The sequence below is a fragment of the Sander lucioperca genome, chromosome 6 (assembly GCF_008315115.2).
Source record: "Sander lucioperca isolate FBNREF2018 chromosome 6, SLUC_FBN_1.2, whole genome shotgun sequence".
In the NCBI taxonomy this organism is placed as follows: Eukaryota; Metazoa; Chordata; class Actinopteri; order Perciformes; family Percidae; genus Sander; species Sander lucioperca.
The window spans coordinates 33473740-33499432 of NC_050178.1; the positions used below are offsets into that span (position 1 = coordinate 33473740).

The 25693-nt window shown below is 40.0% G+C and overlaps 2 protein-coding genes across 5 annotated transcripts in view; both read right to left on the bottom strand.

The window, feature by feature from the left end:
* Positions 1 to 529, bottom strand: part of srpk1b (SRSF protein kinase 1b) — a 31734-nt gene extending 31205 nt beyond the window's left edge. The window contains exon 1 of the mRNA XM_031323844.2: positions 408 to 529. Coding sequence (XP_031179704.1) covers positions 408 to 420 — 13 coding nt within the window. The 5' untranslated portion in view covers positions 421 to 529. The remainder of the gene's footprint in view (positions 1 to 407) is intronic.
* Positions 530 to 991: 462 nt separating this feature from the next.
* Positions 992 to 24781, bottom strand: mapk14b (mitogen-activated protein kinase 14b). Of its 4 annotated transcripts, none has more exons than XM_036001847.1 (13): positions 24605 to 24780; positions 24301 to 24518; positions 16462 to 16591; positions 11401 to 11459; positions 9086 to 9197; positions 8784 to 8813; positions 8510 to 8557; positions 8310 to 8424; positions 6533 to 6604; positions 4036 to 4115; positions 3648 to 3726; positions 3171 to 3344; positions 992 to 3031 (listed from the first exon to the last, which is right to left on the bottom strand). In XM_036001847.1, the coding sequence occupies exons 2-13, from the start codon at positions 24417 to 24419 to the stop codon at positions 2964 to 2966; spliced, it is 1086 nt and encodes a 361-aa protein (XP_035857740.1). In that variant the 5' UTR covers positions 24420 to 24518; positions 24605 to 24780; the 3' UTR covers positions 992 to 2963. The 4 variants fall into 4 exon arrangements, with proteins under 4 accessions (XP_035857740.1, XP_031179758.1, XP_031179768.1 ...); XM_031323898.2 differs by having other exon boundaries at positions 24301 to 24514; positions 24603 to 24778; XM_031323908.2 differs by lacking the exon at positions 4036 to 4115 and adding an exon at positions 4578 to 4657 and having other exon boundaries at positions 24301 to 24781.
* Between the last annotated feature and the right edge of the window lie 912 nt (positions 24782 to 25693).

Here is a 25693-nt window from a genome sequence, read left to right on the forward strand (position 1 = left end):
TTTAAGTTAACGTTAGCTGCTAACAGTAACTTGGTGATTTTGACTGCCAATATCATACAGGTTTTGTCTATTATCATGCCGAGCCCTGGTCAATTTGTTTATAGTTTTGTTGGGGACAATGTAGCTTATTTTGTACTCTAACCTGGATAAAAGTTTTGGCGCATACTTGACACGATCAGATGCTAACGTTAGTCTGACAAACCTTAGCTAGAGCTAGCATACTGTTAACATACACACACAGCAGAGCGCATGGTCCACTTTTACTTTTCATCAACTGTTACGCGGCTTGTTACAGTTGTTAAAATCACTATGAGAATTAATTTGCCAGTGAGAAATGTCTTGAAGAAACGCCTAAGTGTTTCAAGTACTACGTGTAAAAAGCATTTTGTAGTAAGTTACAGCGTTACCTTTTCTTTCCATGCTGCTATCCAGTCAGGAGATACGCTGCGTTCACGAACTGTTGGAAATGTCTACTCTGAAGTGCGCGAAAAGGAACAACTCAACAGAGTTGAGCTGTAGGGGGCGGAGTGTGTAGAAACGGTTACAGCTAATGGTATTTGGGATTTATTTGCTATATTTTGACGATTAAATTAGAACTTGTTGAATTTGCCACAATAATATACAGTTTTCTCATATCCGTTATTTTGTCCAGGGATTGCCATGGCCGTCAAGAGGCCCCATGGGTCTTCAAGAAGCCCCAGAGAAAGTCTCAAGAAAGTTGCTTTTGGGATGCTACTGATGCCCCTTCCACCACCATCTGTGTAGCATGTATGTACCTTGTTAGCGGCTGCATAGTACCCAAACGTGTGTGTCTAGTGTTGAACTCATTTTATTTAAATTTGTATCTAGATGAATACGCTATTTACGTATTTCTGTTTTGCTTCAACTTCTCTTCGGGTCATTCTCACGTTGACAAAGATTTTGCTCTACTTGTGATGTGCTGCCACCCAGTGGTGGCATATTGACATCCAAAACTCACAACGCACTGTTAACAGGTTTGAAAAATAGTAGCCTTTATTTTCTAATGGTGGTATTTACAAGTGGCGTGCTGTCTTGGTACATGTGATAAAAGCACATAGTAAAAAGATATGAACACCATCATCATCATAACCAAATTAACTACTGACATTTGGATATGGAAAAAAGATAAATATCCTATCTAATGTATGCCGTTGTTTTAAAACTACAAAGAATGAAGCTTCAGCATTGCCCTTCAGCATCCAGTGAGTAAACTTACACTCTTTTCCACAAACATGTGCCCTGCTAAATTATTCAAATGAATAAGTACAGTTCTAGCATTACGCAAAAAAAAAAAAAATCAATATTAAAAGAATCACAGAATAACATCCAATCTTGATTTAACACAAAAAGGAAAAAATAATACATTAGAAAAAGCACTACGTGAAAACTAGCTGCTGCAAATGAAATTGTGAAGACACTGATGTTTGACATTAGCCAGAGGAACTGTGGTTACAGCTTGTATGTCACAAGGTAATTTGACTCCTAAAATAGTTCAAAATTTGTTTCAATAAATGTTTGTAGTACACTTCAGAACTAGGAGACTACGGTTTAGTGGTTTGTATGTCAATACAAAATGTGGACATAGTTGTAATACATATTTTTGCTTAGATGTTTTTTGTTGAATTTCTTTTAAGAATTAGGACACTTTTGGAGGGCAGTACCTCATGGAAAATAAAAAAGAAATGCTTAAGAATGGCTTAAAACTAAAGAAAAAAATGAAATGAAACAACTCCAAAAATAAGCAGTTGATCAAACTGATGAAAACTATATGGTTGTCCGCAACACTTTAATAATGTTGGCTCTGATACACAAGCTGTAACTGCAGTCACTGCGGCTAAACAGACATTTGAGATTACGGACGATGCATTTGGTTTCTGATACAGTATGCTTTCCATAAATAATAAAAAGAACCTTAAATTCTGACAAATAATATTCTCTTTTACATCGATATACAAACAACATAACAAAAGATCATAAATACAGGACAGACTGGTGTCCCCAACATTCAATAAACATTAATAGAACTGTGCTTTTATAAATGCAATGATTAAAGTACATTGTCAGTTGGTGTTATGGTGGGAAACATCACATTTCAATAAACAAATAAGCCACATCTGGCTTTATCATGCAAAAGTGTAGATTGTGATAATGGGGACTGTAACATTCTTCTGAAACAATAGAACGGAAATGCTAAAAGAATAATTGATATGGAGAAAAGAGTAGAAACTAATGTTCAGCAGGTGAAATGGATACATAAGCTGAGTCTCCATACTCATATTTTGGTTAAAAAAGGGACACTGTAAGCCTTCAAATCCAAAAATACGAAATATGAAGCCTTGAATTTGTAGAGTTAAATATTTTATATTCTATCCTATCCTATACATACTTGTATTAAATCACATACTGTATCTTTTTATGTCATTTTAGGCTAAACTCTAGTAAGAAAATTCATAATGTCAAAGGTGTCGGCTGAGGTGCGACTCAGCAATAATGACTATTACACAAATACGGTAACTGGTTTGAGAGAAGTACTTATGTACAAATACTGTTTGTCATATTTAAGCAGTTTTATGTGATGACTGAAATAAGATTTCATTTTAATGTGTGGAGGAAAGATAAACTTTAGACATACCGCAGTTAGAAACTCACTAAAAATATAAGGACAATTTAAAGTCTACCTTGGTGCCTTGGGATACATATAGTAATAAAAACAGCAAAGTGGGGGACAGAAGGAACAGGATGTCAAGTCTTATCCCTGATTAAACAACGTCGCCCGGAGATGAATGATGGCAGGCACTTGAATGTCATGGTTTTGTGTGTGTGTGTGTGTGTGTGTGTGTGTGTGTGTGTGTTTAGAAAGTGGTGGATAGTCACAAGAGACTGATAGTCCTTAAAGAGTGTTTCTTGGAAAACAAAAAGATGGAAGAAAAGATGCCTCCTCCTCAGGATTCCATCTCGTCTCCATCAAACGACGGCGGCTCGAAACTTACTACCTCCTCATAGGTTAACCCTGAGAGATGATATATAGTGTGACAGGTTATTTACAAATGACTTCTGAAGCAATCTTATTGGATACATAACTTGCATCTACTTATTTTCTTCCCAGCAGTTCAGGATATAGCCGGGGAATCGACAATGTGCCAACTTACTCTTCCATTCCTCAATTTCCAGCTCGCGGCTTTCAAAGCTCTGGTCGTAAGGCTCCGCTTCGGGCTCGTCGTCTGGATCGTGGTACTGGGCAAAGTAGGGGTGGGCCAGAGCTTCAGATGCCGTGATCCGTTTGTCTGTGTCCAGCACCAGCATTTTCTCCAGCAAGTCCACCGCTTGAACACAGCAACAAGAGAACAATGAGTATGTGAAAGGCAAAGAGACAAGGCAAAAAAACCTCCATCCAAACTTTTATCTATAATCTAATACTGCTGGATAGGTGTTAAAAACTGTTATTACATAACTGTGGTCAATATTGTTCATGGGGGATGATTTAAATTGCACAAACTTATAGTAATTGAGGATAACCCTGACCAAAACTAAAATAGAAACAGTGATTTTATGATACCACTAGAGGGACTGAGTGAGCCAGGAGTTGTGTCAGCCATAGTATGATGGCAAAAAAAAAGGGAACTTACCAAGAGGGTTGGCACCAATAAACACATCAGCAAAGTTCCTCTTGGGCATGTGGGGAAGTGAGTTAATGTAGTTCCTCGCCTGTGACAAAAGATGAACAAAACAGCTAAACTGTAAAAGACAGCACAGTTGCAAAAGGTTGCACATTGACGTGCTACAGTTTAGAATGGAAACTCTTGACATACCAAACATTGATGTACTAATTTTGCCTAGTGCAAAAACTATTATTGATGTACATCCTTTCAGTAAGGCATGCTTCGAGCACTTTAACAACCACCCAAACCACACTCATTACATAAACGTGCCCTAATTTCCATAATCAATTAAACGATTCCAGCTGGGGTGGGGAAGAGCAGGGGCTCGTAGAAAGGTGGAGGGCACGTGTCTCACCTCGTGGCTGGGCATCCTGCTTATGAGAGAGGCTGGGGGCGTCCCAGTCAGGCGCATTATCTGCTGCAGCTGGTTTATATCTATAGCTTCTGAGTCAAGGGGCATCATAACATGGAGGTCAGCATGTCAAAGAGCATGGGTGGTTAGGATAGGTTGTGTATTGAGGGGTGAAAATGGGGAGAACACACACGCAGGTTGAGGATTAAGAAGATGTAAGAGGAGGAAGACCATTTCTGAGCTTCAATATACAGCAATCCTCACCTGACTATATCCAAAATGAAGTATCCAGGTATTTACAGAGATTGATGGACGCTGTAACCCTGGGCTGCACTACAGGCTCATAGTACATGCTAGAAAGAAGTGGGAGTCAAAGCCGTGTGCTAAAGGGCAAATAAAGCCACTAAGAAAAAACACAATTTCAGGGCAAAACAGGTGTAGCTTTAGTAGCAATACAAAGTAGTAAAGTAGACTATAACTCTTGCCAAAGCAACACAAACACAGGCAGCCCAACAGAACTGGGCGGAATGGTACATGGCACTCACAGACTCCGAAGAGATTTTCATCAAGAGCTCAGGCCCTGGGGTTCCGACGAGCATCATTATAAGCTTCAACTGATCAATGTCTACCACACTCACATGAAGGAAAACAGGAGGGACAGAGGGTGTTGGACAAGGAGAGAGGGAGAGTGACAGTCACAGCTGTCACTGGTGAAGAAAATAGTCTTTCATTCAATCAAAAGTAAGAGAATTAAAAAAAAAAGTCAACAACAACTCAAATGAACTCAACTCATATGTGTACTGTGTCACACACTGTGATGCATAATTGATAGTTACTGATTACAACATTTGGAAGTTGAATAAAGACTGAAAGAACAAGAATCCCAAACTCCCGAGCTCATAACCACTATATCATTTAGTACTAAGGGTTAGATTGTTCTGTTTAATCAGGCAAAACTAAGGCTCTTTCTTTATTGCATGCCATGCAATATTAGATCATTTTGCAAGTTTCCAGGCAAGAAAAAAAAAGGAAAAAGGCAAGCAAGTAGGGCTGCAACTAATGATTGTTTTCATTATCGATCTGCCGATTTTCATTAGTTTCCGCATTTGGACTATGAAATGTCAACAAATAAAAAGTAAAAACAAAAACAAACCTGACGATGTTAAAGGTGCAGCAGGTAAGCCTTTTAAAACTAACTTTCTGTCATATTTGCTGAAACTGACCCTATGTTCGAGTAGAACTACATGAAGCAGGTAATTTAAAAAATCCGGCTCCTCTGGCACCACCTACAGCCTAGGTCTAACTGCGTGTCAATCACTGCTCATACACATGCAGTCATTCTCCCTTGTGGGGGGAGGGGCTTAGGAGATCGTTTTGGGCTTTGGCAGAAAGGGGGGAGGGACTGAGAAGTTGTCTTAATCCTGGATCTTCACAATCCTACCTACAGCACCTTTAAGCATTTTTGCTTGAAAAATAACACACAAAAAAACGATGGGCTAATTCATTAATCTGATTAATCTAATCGGTGTCGCTTAGACAAGCAAGACACACCGAAAATATAAGCAAACAGGCAGTACATTTTTAAAGTCCCTGAACTGCTCACTGACAGTTTGAAGTGATCTACTATACCAAACAAAACCAGATTTGTTATTTAAATTTGAGAATATCAGCAATCTTTAGTGAATTAATATAGGGGTGACTTTGTCCCTTGATTGTGTTTGCCTCAAGCTCCTGCACAATGTATGTTAAAATGAGCAGGAGCTTATAATATGCCACACACACACACACACACACACACACGCTTGATTGAACATTCCCAGCAGGAATCACAAACACAATATGCAACAGCAAGCCTGTGCTTTTGATCTTTAAGAGAACCATGACCTCAGTAGTGTGTGCCAACATCTGTATTTAAAGGTAGGTGTAGGTGTGTGTGTGTGTGTGTGTGTGTGTGTGTGTGTGTGTGTGTGTGTGTGTGTGGGTGTGTGTGTGTGTGTGTGTGTATGTGTATAACAGTGTCTTTCTGTGTGCTTTTGTATTTAACATTGTTATGTTCTGCTGCTGTGCATGGGAAGCTTTGTGGGAGGGAAACAGGAAGGTGTACTGTCAGCGCTGAGTCATAGACTGCAGGGGCTTCTTAACATGCACATACACACACACGCACATAAGCTTCCTTGACTATTCTGGCATGCAGCTCACAAAAGTCAATACTCTTTGAGTCTGCTTGAAGTAGGTATTGTGTGTGTGTGTGTGTGTGTGTGTGTGTGTGTGTGTGTGTGTGTGTGTGTGTATTTGAAACACTGTGGTGTTAGCAACAAAGCAATAGCTTGTGTGAGAAACTTAAATGCAGGGAACAATACATCTCTCACAAGTATATACACAAAAGAAGCGTATGCATCCATCTACTACCTCTTCCAGATCTACCAAAGACCTACAGTACAGTCTGACTACCAAGAAGCCATTTTATTTTTGCATGGTGATGCCAACGGTGGAAGGATACGGTCTGTGCCAGGGAAGAGCGTCTGTCCAGTAAGTAGTTCAGCCATGATGCAGCCCACCGACCAGATATCCACTATTACATGTAATGAAGAAAAACATGCAGCATAGTGAATACTTTAGAATATGAAACAACTTGTCTGTTTAAAATCCAGCATCCCTTACATTACATTCATTTCCCCAAGCTCAAGCTTTTCAAAAGCCTAATACAGACCAATAAGGCTTCCCATTGGACTCATACAGGGATTTAACAATAAGTTGTATCATTTGTAATGTTCAATACAAGGGTCTTCAATACTTGTGGCAAATTCAACAAATTTCGGCATTTATCTTCTTTTTTTTTCAGAATTTCTTAAACATGCAGTGTTGTCATTGTTAAGCAGACATTTCTGTTTTTGTCACTGTCTGGTCACAACTGGTTAATTTCCATGGAACTGTACATATGCTGCCAAACCACTCTAAAAAAAATTGAGCTGAACTCCTTTGTTTTATGCAAAGATCCTTGCATTTACACTTAGTGCACTAGTTAAAAGAAACTAAAAATTGTTGGGAAAAAAATGCTACACTTTCTATCTGGATGTATCATATTCTAAAAAATGATAAAGTGGAACAAAAACATCATCTGTCATCAGTGCCATACAACTCAAAAGGCAACTCATCTATTGACCATTTATACCAACACCACAAAGCCATGCAAGACAACTGCTTCGGCTGGTGTTGCACCTTAAAAAAAAGAAAAGCTGACCTAGTTTTTCTATAATCGGCCTCATCATTTCTTGTGTAACAAAGTCTTAACAAGGGACGCTATAGAAGAAACAGCTACATATACCTGGTGAAAGTAATTTTTTCCTATAAATAAATATTTATTAGCAATGTATACTACAGACAACAACTTTCTTTTCATTATTGAATTTGTGAATTATGATAACCCCTAAACACAGATGTCAGCGAGCTATTTCAATACAAGCTATTTCAATTGTGTGAAATTGCACATCATGTTACTAGGGGTGTGACGAGACACTCAGCTCACGAGACAATACAAGATATTGGGTTCACAAGATCGAGACAAGATTTTAACACTATTTTAAAGAAAACTTCAATGACGAAATATGAAAAAAAAAGTCTTTTATTCAATCGAAAGTCATGAAATGAAAAACGAGCATGGTGACCAGAAACTCATATGGCTTCTCTCCTGTATAACTAACCTCTTCAGACCTAATTACTGCGGCGTGAACTTCTACAGTAACTTCTAATTGAAGCTGTGTGTGACCTTCTAACTGAGATACTTTAGTTTCCTCAAATAAAACATGAAAACAGTATAAATAACAAAAATGAATGACTTTTTTTTAGTCTTATTTTTTAGTCTTATTAAGTGCAAACCATAATCAAACTACAAACAGAGACTGACCAATTTTTTTCTTCAAGCATGATACACTGCTCAGCCTAACGTATGGTCACATTTCACAGTGATTACGTTCTAAAGCACAAATAAATAACCATCAAACACTCAACAGATGATGATGCTCTGCATTTCATTAATTGCAGCAGTAAACAAGGACGTAGCTACTCTAGTATCGACTTATAACCATTTTAAGACGAGGTGAGAACATTTCTCTTTGTTTGATATCATTAAAAGTAAAGTTAGGCTTTGCTGTCAGCTTCCCGACTTTTCTCTCTGGAGAAAAAAAGAGAGATTTGTGCAAGCCAGCAGCCCCACTGGACTGCAGGCTGCTTACATTCAGTTGTGGCCCAGAACATTATGATTAAATCTCTGTGTATACCTGTCATGTTGTAGTGCATCCAGTTGAGCATGATCTCTGGGGCTCGGTACCACCGCGTGGCTACGTAGCCCGTCATCTCATCATCTGTGTGCCGTGCCAAACCAAAATCCAGGATCTGAGGGACAAAGTTGTTTGATGAACTCCACATGATCAGCTACATCATATACGGTGAACTTTGTTTCAAGACGACCATTTCTCACCTTGAGCTCACAGTCTTCATTCACAGCCAGATTACTGGGCTTCAAGTCCTGAGGAGAAAAGAGGGGCACGAAGGAAAAGTCAAGATAGGATAAAGAAGCAACGCACAGGTATCCTGCTAGCCGCCTTTCCCCGTTTAACCCAACACCATACAGGGTAGCTGATGTGGCATTCATTGTTTTGGCCTTTGTAACGGACACCTCTTCAGGAGGTTAAGCCATGTAAGAAAATCTATCAGACTAAAAAAAGGACATTAAACATATCATCATAACTTACTCTGTGGATGATATCTGCAGAATGGATGTACTGTGGGGGAAAAGAACAATAAAAATGATGGTTAAGCGTATATTACACTCTCAATTTGAACACAGCACAACTGACAGTGCATTTATTTTGCTAATTTTGTACCTACATCATAGTTTAATGTTTGTGTATGTGTGTAACCACGTCACGGATAGTTACCATACTACTGTTCTGCCAACCATTTTCGTACTAATCTCTTCTTTTGTGCTACATTTTAAATCTACAAAAAAGAATTCCTTGAACTGAGTTCTTGTTACGCTGGGAGCTTCACTGACCTTTAAGCCTCTGAGAATCTGGTAGATGAGGAACTGGACGTGGTCATCAGTCAGCTTTTGACACTTAACAATGTTGTTGAGGTCTGCACCCATTAGGTGGGTCACCAAGTACCTGCAAATCATACAGTACAGCCGATGAGATGTGATCTCTAAATCTGTCTTAGTCTTCTGCACCTTTCTTTTTTGTATCTTCTTCAGCTTTCTCATTGGTTTTCTTACTATCATTGCTTATTATGTTGTCAATGCTGATGAAGTGCTTTGTAACTTTATTGTTAAAGAAATGCTGTTAAAATCACTTTACTTTCTACAACAAAGACATATGTAACACTGACTTCATTTACAAGTTGTTTACTATTCTGTGTAACTTTGCCAATACTGAAGAAAAGCCAGTGGTTCATGCATAATTTATACACTTTAAGAAAGGAGGGGGGAGGGGGTGAACGAAGAGTTGGTAAAGGAAAATGTGTGATTGTTTCACTTATCTTTTTTTGATAGTGAAATGTTTATACAGCCAACAGTTCAGCTGAAGAAGGCCAAATATAATAAAAGTGCACATGTGAAGTTATTGCATGGTACATCTGACCTCATTACACAAGAGACCAGTTGTTGGCTGGCCTGTGGACATGTTAATGCATCTACTTTGATAGAAAGGAGAGGTTTCACAATTGCTCCTGTCTTTTTTACTGGTCACGTGAAAGAGAAGTTTCACATCTTTATGCTGCAACTTCAGTGCTGGTTGTTTTATTGTGTGTAGCTTCATCTCACATTTCCACAAATGTGCAACCCGCCGATGACGCTAGGCCTGTCACGATAAAACATTTTGCTGGACGATAACTTGTGCCAGAAATTATTGCGATAAACGATAATATTGTCGTTCTGAGACCATTTTCATCTAATATTATGATAATGGCATAATAATGCAGGTACACCTTTTCAAAGATCAATAAACTTTTATTTCTAAAGAATATTTAACACTGAACTGGAAGACAACAAAACAACCAAAAACAATAAATAAAATGGACTCAGTCTCTGTTAACAAAAAATGCACTGGGATAAAAACCAAACACAATCAAAACAATAAATAAATGGATGTAAACAAAATTGCAATATTAAACATTAGGCTCAGACATAAAGAGTGATACATTCCTTAACAGGCAAAACTGCCAGTTAGGACCTTTGTAAACAAAAAGTGCAAAAGAGATGAAGCAGATGCCTCAACAGGCCATATGCAAAAAGCTTTTTAAAAATAATTTCTCCAGCATAAAGCTTTGTTCATATAAGGCGAAAGTGAATTGCAGTCTATGTCCACAGCAGGGTGCGCACAGAGAGAGAGAGAGAGAGAGAGAGAGAGAGAGAGAGAGAGAGAGAGAGAGAGAGAGAGAGAGAGAGAGAGAGAGAGAGAGAGAGAGAGAGAGAGAGAGAGAGAGAGAGAGAGAGAGAGAGAGAGAGAAAGAGAGAGAGAGAGAGAGAAAGAAAGAAAGAAAGAAAGAAAGAAAGAAAGAAAGAAAGAAAGAAAGAAAGAGAGAGAGGACCGACCGACCGAGACCGCGCTTAGTTACTGTTTTACAACAAATGTGACAAACCGATTCGCTCAGGTTAAGTGGTTCACCACGGTCATTCGGTTTGAATCTGAAGTGCACTGCAGCTGTCGCATTTGGCTTTGAAACTCTCAACTAGCGTTTTCTCTGGCTATACTCCTCACGCGGCTCTTTTGCTGCACTCTGTGGTAGGCTACGCCAGGAGTCCCGCCTCCCCACACAAGAGACCATGCAGCTGACAAGTGACTGACACGAGGGTTCACTCCTCGTTACGCTAAGGAACCGAGAGGGGTCACCGATGCACCGGAGTGGTCATCCAGTCTCTTTGGTAGAGAGAGAGAGACGGGGAAAACAAACAAGCACGCAAATGGCATTTATCGCGGCAGGCCTACTGTGTGCACGCACACACACACACACACACACACACACACACACACACACACACACACACAGTAACACTGCCAGATGGCTGTTACCATGGAGACTAGCTGTGGTGCATAAGTTCACCCAAAACAATCACCTTAGTAAAACCTGCCACGTGCTGGACTCACATGAAGTTATGAGCTGCGAGGTTATGATTCGTTTTTTAACTCTACTTTTGCTATCGTGTTGATCTTGCAATGGTCTGCTGATATGAAGGGTTTCATTGTGTGAGAATGAGGAAAGAAAGAGCTTAAGACAGAGGGGAGGCAGGGAAATACACAAACACCAAGGAGACAAAGGCAGAGGAAAAACTAAAAGACAGGAGTAAAAGGATGAGAAAAACATGTGACTTACACATCATTGAACTCCTCTAAGCTTGTTGCTGGTGTGAAAACGTCTAATAGACCAATCACCTGATGGCAAAAAGAGAGGTCAAAGGTCAGAAAACAGTAAGAGAATGTATTTGTGTGACAGAGATTTCAAATGAACAAAAACATAAATTTCATTTAGTGTTTGATAAACAACCATTTGATAAACCAGCATGCATGCTTTTAATGCAAGAATATGTTTGACAACAAACTGACAATCAATAACTGACGTTGCTACCATTTCCAAGATATGATAAGATGTACAGTATGTTATTATTCTGTTCTGCAATATCTGAAGTTTAATTTTATTAAGTCAAACAGGCAGGCAAGTCTTGCCTTGTTACACTACTCCAGTTACAAGGACTCATGCTAGATTTTATGTATAGTGACGTACACTAGGTTATCGTCGACTCTGTTTTGGTTACTGGGTGGTTTAGATACGTAAATGGGGCTGATAACAACCACAACAGATATTATTTCAGAGAAACAGCGAACATTATCCTGTAAAGATTGTCCATCACGCTGTCAGGACAGGCACAGGCAGTGTTATATGATGCGTCTAAGTGTGAACAAAAGGAAAATATACATTTAACACACTTAAAAGGCACAAAAGCAATGCCTCATATAGGATTGGGTTACATTTAATTGGTTTGACATGCTTGCTCCAACAACAGCAAGTTTTTTCTAATAGCTTTGAAATGTTTAGTGTGTTGTGTTGGTTTTCATTCATTAACATTACGATTGCTTTAATTAGATGTGTTAAACATGCCTTTTGCAAGATCCTTTCTACTACAATGGATAAGTGAGTTTGTGACTGCGTGACAGGAAAACCAAAAAGAATGTGTGAAAGTGACAGAGTATGATAGACTTTGATATTATGGGCACATAAAACTAATTTTTAGGTTTCAACACAGCAAAAAAGAGAGATCAAGAGAACAAAGACAGGAAGCACATTAGAGGATAACCACAGGTGTGTATGTGTATCTATTACAGTACATATACAGTATATGCACACATTAATGCGTACACATGCATGCTAGCACACTGTAATAACACAAGAGCAGCCCACCCACACAGGGCACAAAACCACAGCTGATTGGTGGGCCGGAGCCACAACAAACAGCTGATTGGTCCACACAGGCTTTCCAAAATCGAAACCCAGGGAGTCTCCTGGCAACAGCGTGAGCACAACACAGAATCCCTCTGTGTAAAGCATAGGTAGGTATTACAATGCTTTGATGATTTAAGAACAAAAAGCACAGCTTTATGCAATCTACCCTGTTATGATGAAACAGAACCTGGTAATAACATGCTCATTAGGGATCAGCAATATAACCTTTTAAATGAGATGTCTGGACCACCACATTCACATAAAGATTTATTTTATTTTGAATATGTTGTGCAGGTCAGTTTTTTACTGACATGTTTATGCATCAATATTTTGTATTTGGCACAGTGATATAGGCACCGATTCTGTATAATCCTAAATAATCTTAGACTAGTAAACCCATGTAAAACCAAATGAATGCCTGAGATATTTTACCAGTAGTGCCAGTGCACAATTCAACACTAATTCCTAAACTGCTTAAAAAGAGTCCAAGCTGTTGTGTAGCAAGGAAATAAAACAGGATCCAGGAAAATAAATGTGTGAAAGCGATGTAAAATAATGGTCATATAAAATTATAATAAATTGCTTGAAATGGGCTTTCATTTCACCATGGGATCTGCTGCGGTCTTAAACTGCTGTTGAGACTTTCCATACTTGTTCGAGGTGCAGTTTCTTTTTTCCTCTGTGTGCGTGTGTCATCTAAAACTGCTGTGCTTCACAGCGGCTGTAGGTTGACTGGAGAAAGCACCAGTCCACCCTGTCACTCATCAGTGAGCTCTCAACAAGCTATTTCTACCTATTACAATGGCCAACAGAAAACTATTGAGTCAACTCTTTACAATGTAAAATTCCCCACTTTTCCCCTACAAAGAGCACAGCACCAACAGAAACGTCTAGTCTAACTAACACACTCATACCATTCACCAGTGGACCTGTTCCACACAGAAGCCCATCACCTGCACTTCAGCCTGAGATATCGTAACCACTGCTGTTACATAACACAAGAGGATCCACACTATTTGGTCAAAGTGTTAGCTGGATGCACCAACAGCACACAGGAAGTAGGAGCTGTGTTTGTGTTTTGTATGTGGGCAAGTGTCACAGAAAACCAAAACACAAGCAGAGATTGCAGGAAGGGAAGTAAAGCCACTGCCCTAAAGTATTAAAGTAAAAAGGCATGAGCCAAAATTGCTGCATTATCAAAATGAGATGACAGGAACAGACACCAGAGTGTGATGGGACTGCAGTTGTAAACCTGTTTGGCGACTTACGGCTCACTAAGCAGTGCAGCACAACATGCTTTGCATCACTCGCAGGGAAAAGCTCTTCTAACAGGACATCACACTGACCACAGTCCCCCTTGCTTGAGGCCAGTGTGCTCGTGTGTGTTTACGCTGTCACACATAAAACTAAAAAGTTGTTGCCATTTCATAAATCCGCCTATACTGTTTAACACCTGGCAAGCACGGCGTATGTGTATACCATGTGTACATGACATTACAGTGCCTTCAAATGGAGTTGTGTTTACCTTCTTCACATAAGAAGTCAGCTCAATAATCTATTTTACACTTACAGAATTTGGACACTCCCTTGCAAAAATGAGCTGAACAGCCTGAGCTCTGCCATTACAGGTGTTTCTCAGTTTTGGTTCTAGTTTTAGCTCCCTATCAACTCCTAATTCACATGGGTCTCCATACACATACTGTAGTTACAGTCCTGGGGGCAGATCTAAATGAACTGAAGCAATCATTATAAGCTAAAAGTCAACAAGGATACAGACAGCAGGACAATGTAACCAGTGGTGAATAGGGCCTGTTTCTGCACGTTAGCACTTGCTGTGCAAACCTCACATGCACACATATGCAATCCTTGCTTAAGGGCATATCTACAGAACAATGCATACTGTATACACCATAGGTGTGATTGGCAAAGGACAAAAAAGCAGGAAAATATACGGCGCACCCATGACGCTGCGACAGCCCCCTCCCCCCCCTCATTTTTTTTTAAAAATAAACCATTAAATGGCACTTTCTGGAGAGTTTTGTGCAAAGAAATGGAGAAATTGAGTCTTACATGATATGTAGGTATTAGGGCATTTAGCATTTACATTACTGTTAATCAGTCATCACTTGATTACACATTGCATTACCTTGTTATAATATAAATAATAATAGTGCCACATGAAGAGACAGTGCAGCATATGACAGTAGCAACAGCTGAGAAGATTTGGGTCTGTGGTGACCAGGTCCACCTCACACAAACTTCCTTCTCCTATTCTCTCTCCTTACTACCACACCCACACCCACACCCACACCAGCCCACATTACCACGCCCATGCAGCCCCACCCACGGACATTTACGGATTTTTAAACATTTAATGTAACTGGCAAACAATGCTTTCTACTTTTTAAAGAGCACACGTTTATAACAAATTTTTATTTATGCCGTTTGTATGCTCTTACTGTCATTCTCTACAGTATGTAGGTATGTAGTATGTATGTTGTCACTGTCTGTTCAATTGTCCGTGTTTCTCTGTTGACACTGTACATATTAAGTTATAACTCTAACTCTGCAATTTAAATGTTTTTTATAGCTGTCTGATTATACTTCAGGGTTTTTCCTTGCTCAGAATTTGTCTTTGCGGGAACACACAAAGCAGGGGGGGAGGGGGTCTGGGGGTCCTCCCCCAGGAAATTCTGAGGGTAAATGACTTCAATTCCTGCATTCTGATACATTTTTAGGCACCAATTTATGGTAAAAATGTCAATATTTATTGCAAGGAAATCACAAAATTCTGGTGGCAGGTAACAATTCAAAATATAATGGAATATTATTATATTCAGTAGTCCAGTAAGGAGGCTTTCACATCCGGGACATGGGCCGGATACAACAACACTTGACCCTAAAGTCCAGTTGTTTGTAGGATTGACTTAGGCTACTTAATCAGTGATGTTGAATATAGCCTAGAGTGTAACGGACCACCACAGTTCATACATACATGTGAACCGCGGATTAATTGCAGAGTTTAATCTACATAGTGTAAAACTACTACGTGAATGGGGCACAGCAGAAAGACGGAGTAGAGCGACGCTGCTTGTTCAGGGTTTTCATGTGTACTCCTATAGGCCTACACTTTGCATCAGGCGTTAAAACCAACTGTACCCAATTAGACTACTATTTAACGCGAGACGTTTTTAACCGCTAATAAAACTGTCTCAATTTAATACTGATTCCGTCAGACGGCCGCGCGGACAGACAGCAGTCGGAGTTCCGGCAGAGCTCTGCGCCGGTCAGCAGCGGCTTCTCACTGTACAGCCGGTCCCCCAGAGCAGCATGATCACCGGGAGGGTCCAGCCTGAACCCTGCAAACAGAGATCCCGTTTGAAGGTGACATGATTGATTTTGACTGAACGTCTCAATTTAAGTAACCTCTGATCGGGTCGTAGCAAATTAAGTAGCTACACTAAGTTTAAGATTAGGTGTTGGTCATTCTCAACACCTTTCTACCCCTTCCGCAACGATTGCAGGCTCTTTGGTGAAGCTCTGCTTTGAATGAAGTTACATCGTGACAAATTAATGGACCACTTGCGGAGTGATATGAAGACATGAGTCAGAGGCACAAAAAACGTTGACAGCAGTGACCGGTCATTATGTTTACCAATACCCCAGACCTGTGCCTTGCGACACCCCCCCCCCCAAAAAAAAATAAATAAATAAAAAAAGCGGATTTGCATGATTTACGAGAGCTTCATTTTCAGGTCAGAAAAGCCGGATTTCCGGAATTATCCGAAAGAATCACACCCCTGATACACACACACACACACACACACACACACACACACACACACACACACACACACACACACACGAGCCAAGCCCTGGCCAGAGATTTAAGGTCAGGTGGCGGAGGTGAGGGTGAGATGGTTGCAGGCGACTTACATTCTCGTGCTTCATGTGTTTGAGCAGCCGCAGCTCTCTGTAGGTTCTCTTTGCGTGGATGATGGACTGGAAGGGTCTGGACAACTTCTTAACTGCTATCTTCAGGCCTGTCTTCACGTCATACACCGAACTGAAAGACAGTGTTTGAAACTGGTAAGACCTTGATTGTGAAAAAAATAACAAGTACACAGATTGTAAAAACACATTACATCAGGCTAATAATTACCTAAAACATTTCCCTTAATTTAACTGAGGATGAGATGTTTCACTACTGGACTGCGTAGCTTGCCTTAACCGAGTAAACAAAGCAAATAGTTGCAGAACACCGAGCTCTTGGTCAGGTTTTGCTTCTTATTGTACTTGGCAGCCAAAGGCTGTATGGGGGAACATGACTGAACATGTTGTCAAATATCAGCTGCATTGTGGACAACACAAGAGTGTTAAACCCAGATTTGGTTTACTGGAAAGATAATGAATTGACAACATGTTGGTCAGTGAATAAAGTTGTTTACATGTTCCAGGGGATTGGTACCATAAATGTAACCTAAATGGTTTGGCTTAGCACATGATGCCCAGGGCCCACTTGACACTGGCCATTATTACAGCTCCATTTGATAATGTATTATTCTTAACTTTTTTTTCCTAAACACTAAATTAACTGCTGGCTACAACAAGTGTGTTTGTAGAACAAATCCATCAAAACATCATTATACTTTATATATTATACTAAACGATATATAATATACGTTATTTACTTGGGGGTGGCTTGGCTTGGAAACCAGAAGGTTGCCGGTTCAAATCCCCATGAGGACCAAGTACAGACTGCGGAGTGGTGGCTGGAGAGGTGCCAGTTCACCTACTGGGCCAACTGTCAACAGCCCCCTCACTCTGACATCTCTCCATTATTGCATGTATATGTCCTGGGCATGTGTGTGTGTTTTGGGCCTGTGTGTAATAACCTAATAACTAACAGAGTGAAAAATGTAATTTCCCCTTGCGGGATCAATAAAGTATGTCTTAATCTTATAAGAATGTGTTTCAATAACAAGAACGTAACAATTGAGGTATTAAAAAATATTTCATGGAACAGGAACAAACAAACTACATAACTGTCAACATTGCAAATGCAGCAGTCGATTCTAACATATCTAAGTTAACTAAGTTACTGTATGTCTAAGTTAACTTAAAATCAGCACCTCCCCTTCTGATGGAGCTGGCCATGTTGAGTGTGCATGGCTGTGTTTGCTTTAGTTATCATTCATCCTTTTATAATTACTTTACTCATTTTATTGTAATGATGTAACTGAATACATCATTGTCACTGTGGAGGCAGTGTGAAAGGAAAAAAAGAAAAACAACAGGTGTGGCAAAAAGAGTCAAAGGAAGTGTAGAATAAAAGCTAAGAGTGAAAGTGCTCTGTTTCTATTGCTGTAACATTAGCAAGCCATGTTAAGCAAGCCCTGTTACTAAAAACAGTATAATATATTCTAAGGATAGTAACCATTCATTTGCCAGGATATAGGATTGATTGAACATAATTGTCCACAGACAGACAGACATTGTGGGAGTGGTGGAAAAAGAGACAGATGGGCCTTGCCTTCCCAAGGAATCGTGACATTGCTGCATTTCCTGCATCTGTAAGAGAACACAACCCACTTACAGTACAATAAACCACATTCCTTCGAGGTCAATCACTTGCATCACAAATGGTTGATTGCAAAATCAGACGAAACAAATCTGTGCTCAGTTTGTGCCGAAAAGTTTTGTTTCCTCTGCTTGTGGTCTAAGCATGTGGGGGGTGAAAAATGGAAATGAGGGTTTTTCTTTGTTTTTCCATCAACCTGTTTTTGCAAACTACCGAATACGCAAAAAAAAATCCAGAGGACTTGCAGGGAGTGGTTAAATCTCGTTCACATATTGGTGCAAGCTACTAAAACTACCTGAACTACTGACCCAGTCTCAGCTGCACTGTGGCCTTTCAGTTAAGAGCTTAGTTCAAGAGAGCTTGTTGGCCATGTCAACAACACTATGTGTTACGGGAAGAGATGAGAGTCATTTCCTCTGGACATATTGCACAAACTAATTGAGAGATTTGGGCTGTCGAACTATCGACCGCACATGACTGGGAATTTAGCATGCGCCTGTTTCAATAGTTGCATTAAATCAAATCTGCTTTGGTGCACAGTTGAGTTATGGCCCTTAGTGCTGCACATTCATAATAAGAGCAGTAAGATAAGCAGTGTGTTTTTCCAGTAAGTTGGAGATAATCTCCCACACCCACTGCACCCTATGTTCCAGGCTTGCAGAACAACTGGTATATGTGTCACTTGGGGAGGGAAAACCCATAGTCAGTAAACAAAGAGTATACCAAAGCCCACACACCCACACCACACCACACACACACACACCACCACACACACACACACACACACACACACACACACACACACACACACACACACACACACACACACACTTTAAAAATTGCTGCTAATCTGCAGGACAAACAAGATGGGTCTAAACATACACTATCCAATTAGTCTGTAATAAATGGAAGTGCAATAATAAATGGCCATAAAAATGTGGGCTGTAAAAGGAGCAGTGTTATGAGACCGGGACCACGGGGAAGGAGTGATCGTCAGCAGTATGTTGACTAACCGACAGACAGAGTGAGCAGCAAATGTGTACTTGAAATGACTAGCAGAGATGTCTGTAGTTAGTGTCATGTCCTTCCTCTTGCCATCACCTCACTTGAAAAATGAGGTTCACAAGAGATTAAAGAGACAAAAGGATAAAAGCTATCACATCATGCCCCACTCTTGGAGCATAAACTTCTACATCAGAGTCACCAGAACAGTGATGCATTTGTTGTGCAGCTTAAATTAACTGGTGCATTCATGACATTTTTCTCTACCTTGTCTAATCTGCACATATACGCTTGTATATATAAGATTGCTTATCAGAGTCTGACATGTGGGCGCATTCTTGCTGATGAACATGGCTGGCACAAGCATACATTTTAACACTGTATGCAAATTATTGATACTATCAGCATAAAATCTGATGACAAAGTCAGCACCATATTGGAAGCATATACTGACAGAAATGTTGAAGACCAGCACTACAGGGAGAAAATATAACCAAAAACATCTGTGTGCACACTAAAATGATTAATAGTAAGACTCATCTATACAGAAGTCAAACAAGAATGCCTAACCCCATTAGTTGACATTATAGCCAAATGCAGCACTAACCCATCTAACCTCTATAATCAGAAAAAACAACACACAAGAATACCCAAGAAAATATTTAGGTATTCCTTCAGCACATATTTCAAGTTGTTTATGACTGAATTAAAAAAGATGTGAGCATAGATACACATATCTGTGCTGTGCTCGCTTTTAAAGCCAACTTGATTATAAATTGCGAAGAGAAATACAATTAAATCGGTCCATACAAATCCTTTCAGTCATCAGGGAAAGCAGGTATATGGGCTCGTAGTTATTAAGACTTGTTTTTTAATCTGTTTATGGTTATGACAGGAACTAACAAGTGTGAGATGACAGTCAGAAAGAACATCGTGGACTCAAAAGCAACATAACAAGTGGGGAGAAGGGGAACGAGTTTTTAGTGAGTTTTTAGATGTCAAGCAGTAATCAGTTCCACGTTCCCTGTTGTCATCTAGCTTTCCTGTAGCTAGGGGACATGTAATCAGATCTCACTATCATGATGCACCTTAATCTTTAACAGTAAACGTTTTGTTATGCACACAGTGACCTAAGGCACACTAATGCTTCTGATATAGCTTGATTTCACCTGTTCCAATCACACAGTATTAAAAGGCAAATGGGTTTTAATGCGGACCTTTTATCAATGTACACATGGATGACAAGCATAATGATTTATTAATCCGGCTCTGTTTAAAGAACCACACATACTGTGATTATGACCTTAGTGAAAGTAAGATAACATGGTTAAGATGTTAACAGGGCAGTAGCAATAATGTCAGTATTTACATAATCCATCTTTAATTAAATCATAGGGCACATAAACACATCATCATTTTCCCATCTGCTCTGCTAACAGTGCTACTGTATATTAAGAAAGATTTTATGGAGAAATGCATTGGTCATACAGAGTATATACAGGCTGAAAAAGTGGAATTTACCCAATTTAATTGCAAAAAGTTGTGTCTTTTACGTATCTCGGCACCCATGATGTCTGCATGCCAAAGACCTTTTGAGCCTGATCTGAAGCCTTATCCGTTAATTTTGTACCAAAATGAATGGTTTTACTCCTCTGACATCACCAATGCAGTCAGTCATGCACCTCACATGACTAAATGCTGGAGCTAAAGTCATGTCAAATTGCTGGTTTTAAACTTAAGCCTTCTTTTTGTTTGGAGAGCTGACAAGTCAGTGCACATTTCTCTAAGGTTAAAACCAAGTGCGTCAGCACCTTCTCAACACATCTTAATCAGCAAAATACCTAATGCTGTATATGGTCTGCAAAGACAAAGTAACAAGGCTGTTATTGGACATGATGCAATAAACACACCTGGCAAATATTAACAAAAGAAGGAAATTACATTTGATCTAAATATCCTTTAAAATACTTAATATAATATATATAAATAATGTTCAGCAACAAATGTTTTTACTGGTCTGTGCATAGTTTATGCTATGTGTTAAAGGCTGGGGAATTATTGTCACGATTTCATCAAACCCTAAAATACTAATGTAGAATTCTTTTTAGCCATGATTCAATTCCCTGCACTAAGCTTAAAATGAGAAATTGATTTATTATGCATAAATGCGCCGGGAGCTTGTATGGGTTTCGTGCTCGTTTCTTTTCAGCTGAGAAACCTAGACTGAACAACACAAGGCACTCAGCACACAGTCCATACTGTAATCCCAGCCAGTGGCATTCTCTGTAAACACTTTCTATCCACAGTCATCCTGGATTGCCTCCAAATCTGGCATTTAGAAAATAGAACAAAGGTCAGAAATAGGGAGAAAGTATTAGTGTTTTTTTGTCAGAAGTCTTGTATCTTGTATCTGAGAGACAGGTTGATGAGGAAAATAATTTAAACCCCACAAAGTACATGCTTTCCATATTTAAAAGTTGGGATGAATTCCAGCCGAGAGCTTGAGGAACGTCATGGCAGCAACAACAAAGTCCAGTTGACCCAACAGCAGGGACATACTGGAGTAGGTGCTGTGAGGTTATTTATACATTTCAGATACCTACTGAAGGGTTTTAATAACACCCTGCTGTTTGGACCACTATCCATGCAAAACGTATAGCAAGTTATTTATTGTAAGTTATAGTATTCTAAAGGCTTTGTGATCATATGATGTTTGGGGCTGGATAGGATAGGTTGACAACTCCGTCAAATACCGAGTAAAACACAGGAATTTCCTCGATGACAACTTCCAAGTAGCAGTGACAGAAATAATGAGACAATTGGGCTTTTTTTGTATGGATGGGAATCTTTGAGAATCCTACGATTCGGTAAGGCAGTTAAGCTAACTGGTGACCAGTTTTAAAATTAAAAAAAGCTGCTTCCGGCTAGAAAGTGACCATCATCGTCACGATGATGGTCACTTTCTAGCCGGAAGCAGCTTTTTTTAATTTTAAAAAGTTACCCGCATTCATTTGAAATCGAGCTACAGTCTGTATGAGAATAAAATTAAGAGTGATTTACGGACCAACATCTGTGGATAAAATGGACGTGGTCTCTGTGACATCACCCATAAGTTTCTGAAGAACCAAAATAAAGCTCAAAGTGGGCGGCTCCCAGTGGCTCCGGCCGTCGCCATCTTGGCAGTGCCCAACTTCGCCTAATCCAAAAATGGTAAAGATGGGAAGTATGGATTGAGCTGAATGAAGCCTACAATCTATACTCGCCTCTTGTGATGGCAGCCACCAGTCACTCAAAGCAGAACACTCCCCCCCCCTCCCGTTTTTTTTACCATGCTGTAAACACGTTAGGCATTTATGGAGATTAACTATCTTTTGGAGCCAGCCTTAAGTGGCCACTCGATGAACAGCAGTTTTTGGCAGTTCCGCATTGGCTTTATTTTTCAGCACTGGAGGTTGCTGCTTGGTGCAAACGCATTTAGATTTTTTAAGATAATACAGACACCAAATGTTCCTATTTTTTCTTCATCAGGTGGTTGTCCCAGCTTATACTGAAAGTAAAAGGAAGGGTCTAACAGTATGTCCCTTCACTTCTAGGTCAAATTGAACAGGTGAGCAGCAGTTGGGCTCATGATTCTGATTGTCCTCACTTGCGGGATTCTAAAAATCAAACTATTTTCTAGGGGTGTGCAAAAAAAATTGATTCACATTCGAATCGTGATTCAAGCTCTACCGATTTTTTGATTTTTTTTTAATTGTATGTCTACTGCAATCACATGGGAAAAGTAACTACATTTACTGTGAATCATTTTTTCAATCAAGAATCGTTTTTGAATCGAAAATCGATTTTGAATCGAATCTTGAGCCTAAAAATTGATATTGAATCGAATCGTGACATTTTCTGAATCGTGCACCCTTACTATTTTCCATACTGCACTGTGTGCTCTTGGGCTGAGTTTTGCTTTTTCTGTTCAGTTAACATATCTTTATTAACAACAGACTCGATTTTTGGCATTTGTGTATCGATACAGAATTGTACAGGGTAAGAATCGTGATTCTAATGTGAATAATTTAATGTGAATAACTAATTTCCCCCACCCCTACTTTTTTTGCACAGACTGTGGAGCACCAAGGTAAGGTAAACACACTTTTTTTCACTTACAGTACTCTTTTGGTCATGATATAAGTGCAGGTTATTAATACAAATCACAGTAATTAGTCTTACAATTCTATAATGAAGAAAGAGACTGTATATATTCTTGCCTTACATGTGCATTGGCAGATGTATTCCCAGTGATTGTCTTCAAAAATAAAGTCATAGTATACCCATCATTCACCACTAATAACTGCAAAAACCACACATACTCAACAGTTGAAGGTGTGGAAGTAGCGTCAAAACCAACAGTAAAAGTTAAAATTACGGCACGATGCCATCCATGACTTTGTGATGACAAAAAAAGGCGTCACAGCTGAGGCCACTACCTAACCTCGGGACTGTGAGTCATGGGTGTACCACAACGGGAGAAAGGATGACATCATTCTAGAGTCATCATCGTCGTCGGATGGGCTCCTGTAGAAAGCCCTCACTGTGCACGAGGGGGCCTACTTTCTGAAAACCACGTGACCTTCTGGTACTCTGCAGGCTGCACCCAACTGGAAAATGCATAATGCGTGCTATGTGCGGATGTGTAAAGTACCAGGTTGTACGTACAGGACGACAATAGTATTGTAGTGGAAGGCGAGTATTTCGCTAGGTGCATGGACAGCAATGATCAGCCTTCTTCAGAAGATCTGATAAACAATTAAAAAGCAGTCCGTCGGCATGTTTAACACTCGGGATCTAGTACAACTTGATCCTGGAGCTGTCAGTGTGCTTACTGGAAATTAGCGCTACATACAGGTGTTTACAGGACAAGACAGCAAAGCAAAAATGTGCACAAGAACAAATATAATCCCCACCCGCCGAATAAATGCTAGGCACTTTGAAGCGTGCACGATGTTCATAACAGTAGTATGAAAATGTAAACAAACGGCATAACTGATATTTTCCCCTTTCTTCCACTGGCACCCTTTACAGATTGATAAGCAGCCCGTGGAGAGGCAACTCTGACGGGCCTCTGTAGGTGGTGGGAACCCGTTTGGCCGTTGTGCAATCGTGCTGTGTGCTCTCGATAGTGCTCTGCAACAACTGCTTACCATACGGATCCGTAAGCACCGGAGCCGACGGGAGACAAGTTCTGGTACCGCTCCGGGACCTCCCACACGGTTTTGTTGAGCTCCTGTCGGTAGAAAGTGGGTCTCTCCTTCTGCGACATTCCTGCGGATTTACCAGCCGCGCAGCGACAAAACAAACCAGCGGAAACTTCTGCCCTCTCTCCTCTCCTCCCCGTGTGGCACGACGTGCTGCTCCCTAAACCAAAAACGGAAAAAGTCCTCAATCACTCAAACTTCAGCCGCCCAGTCGTGCAAATTCGGTGCAATTGTGCAAAAAAAATCACCACCTCTCCGTGCACGTCGGTGCGCTTGGAGACAACTTCCTCCACAAAACGCGCTCGAGTCAGGAGGAAGCTCTGTCTGGACTAGCTTTCGCTGAATTTTTCGCACTGTTCTGTGCTGGTCTCGCTAATGTCTCGCTTTGCTGCCGGGCGCGCGGAAACGTGAACGCGTACGTCCCTTCGTCACTGTGCGCTCCCGGCAATAATTATTTTCTCGCGAGAACTGGGTCGCTTTTGGGAAACCAGGGAATATCCGTTCTCTTAATACATCCATGGGAATATCCCACAAAAGAACCTATAAAAGACGTCCCTCCCTTGCTCCTACTGAGGACATGAGTGGAAATCTCCCTCTGTCAGTGCTGAACACTAAACATGTTTTACTTGTTTAACGTTGTAGCCTACCTCGGATATAATGACGTAATACTACAATTACACCAGTGATTAGATAAAGATATCTGACTGGAAAACCAGGTCACGACTGAACAATACATAAAAAAATACATAATGTACATTGCCTATAATATTGGACTTTATATTTTACAACTAAATCACAATGATGTAATTAGGATTTTTCTATACTGATCAACCCGTAGACTATTTAATGCCAAAATAACAATATATATAACATAATTGATTGCACAAGTATCAGTAGTCACCCATTTATTATGGCACACAGCTAAATATGGCCAAGTGCAGTAATTTGTTTTTATTAGCTAAAAAATTTGTTAGAATAAAAATCACCTGTGTAATGAAGGTGTTGCAAGCCACTGTGAGTTGATTACGAGAAGGTCCAACAGCTAATTAGACAATTTGTAAAACTCCATCTTCAGGACAAAGGAACATGACAAAAAGGCATTTTTCCTGAGATATTTTTTGATATATCACAGTAGAAAAAGCACAGGTGTAAATAACAGATGCATGATGGCTGAATTCCATTTAGCTGCTTCCGTTTCAAGGTCCTGGTTTTGTGCTTACTGGGACACTTGAATGGAACAAAGCCATTGTTAATGTTACTAATAACACCTGGGCTTTTTCTAATGTGACGAGTCAAAATGTGTGCTGTGAAAAAGGTATATCCTAAGACAATTTCCAAA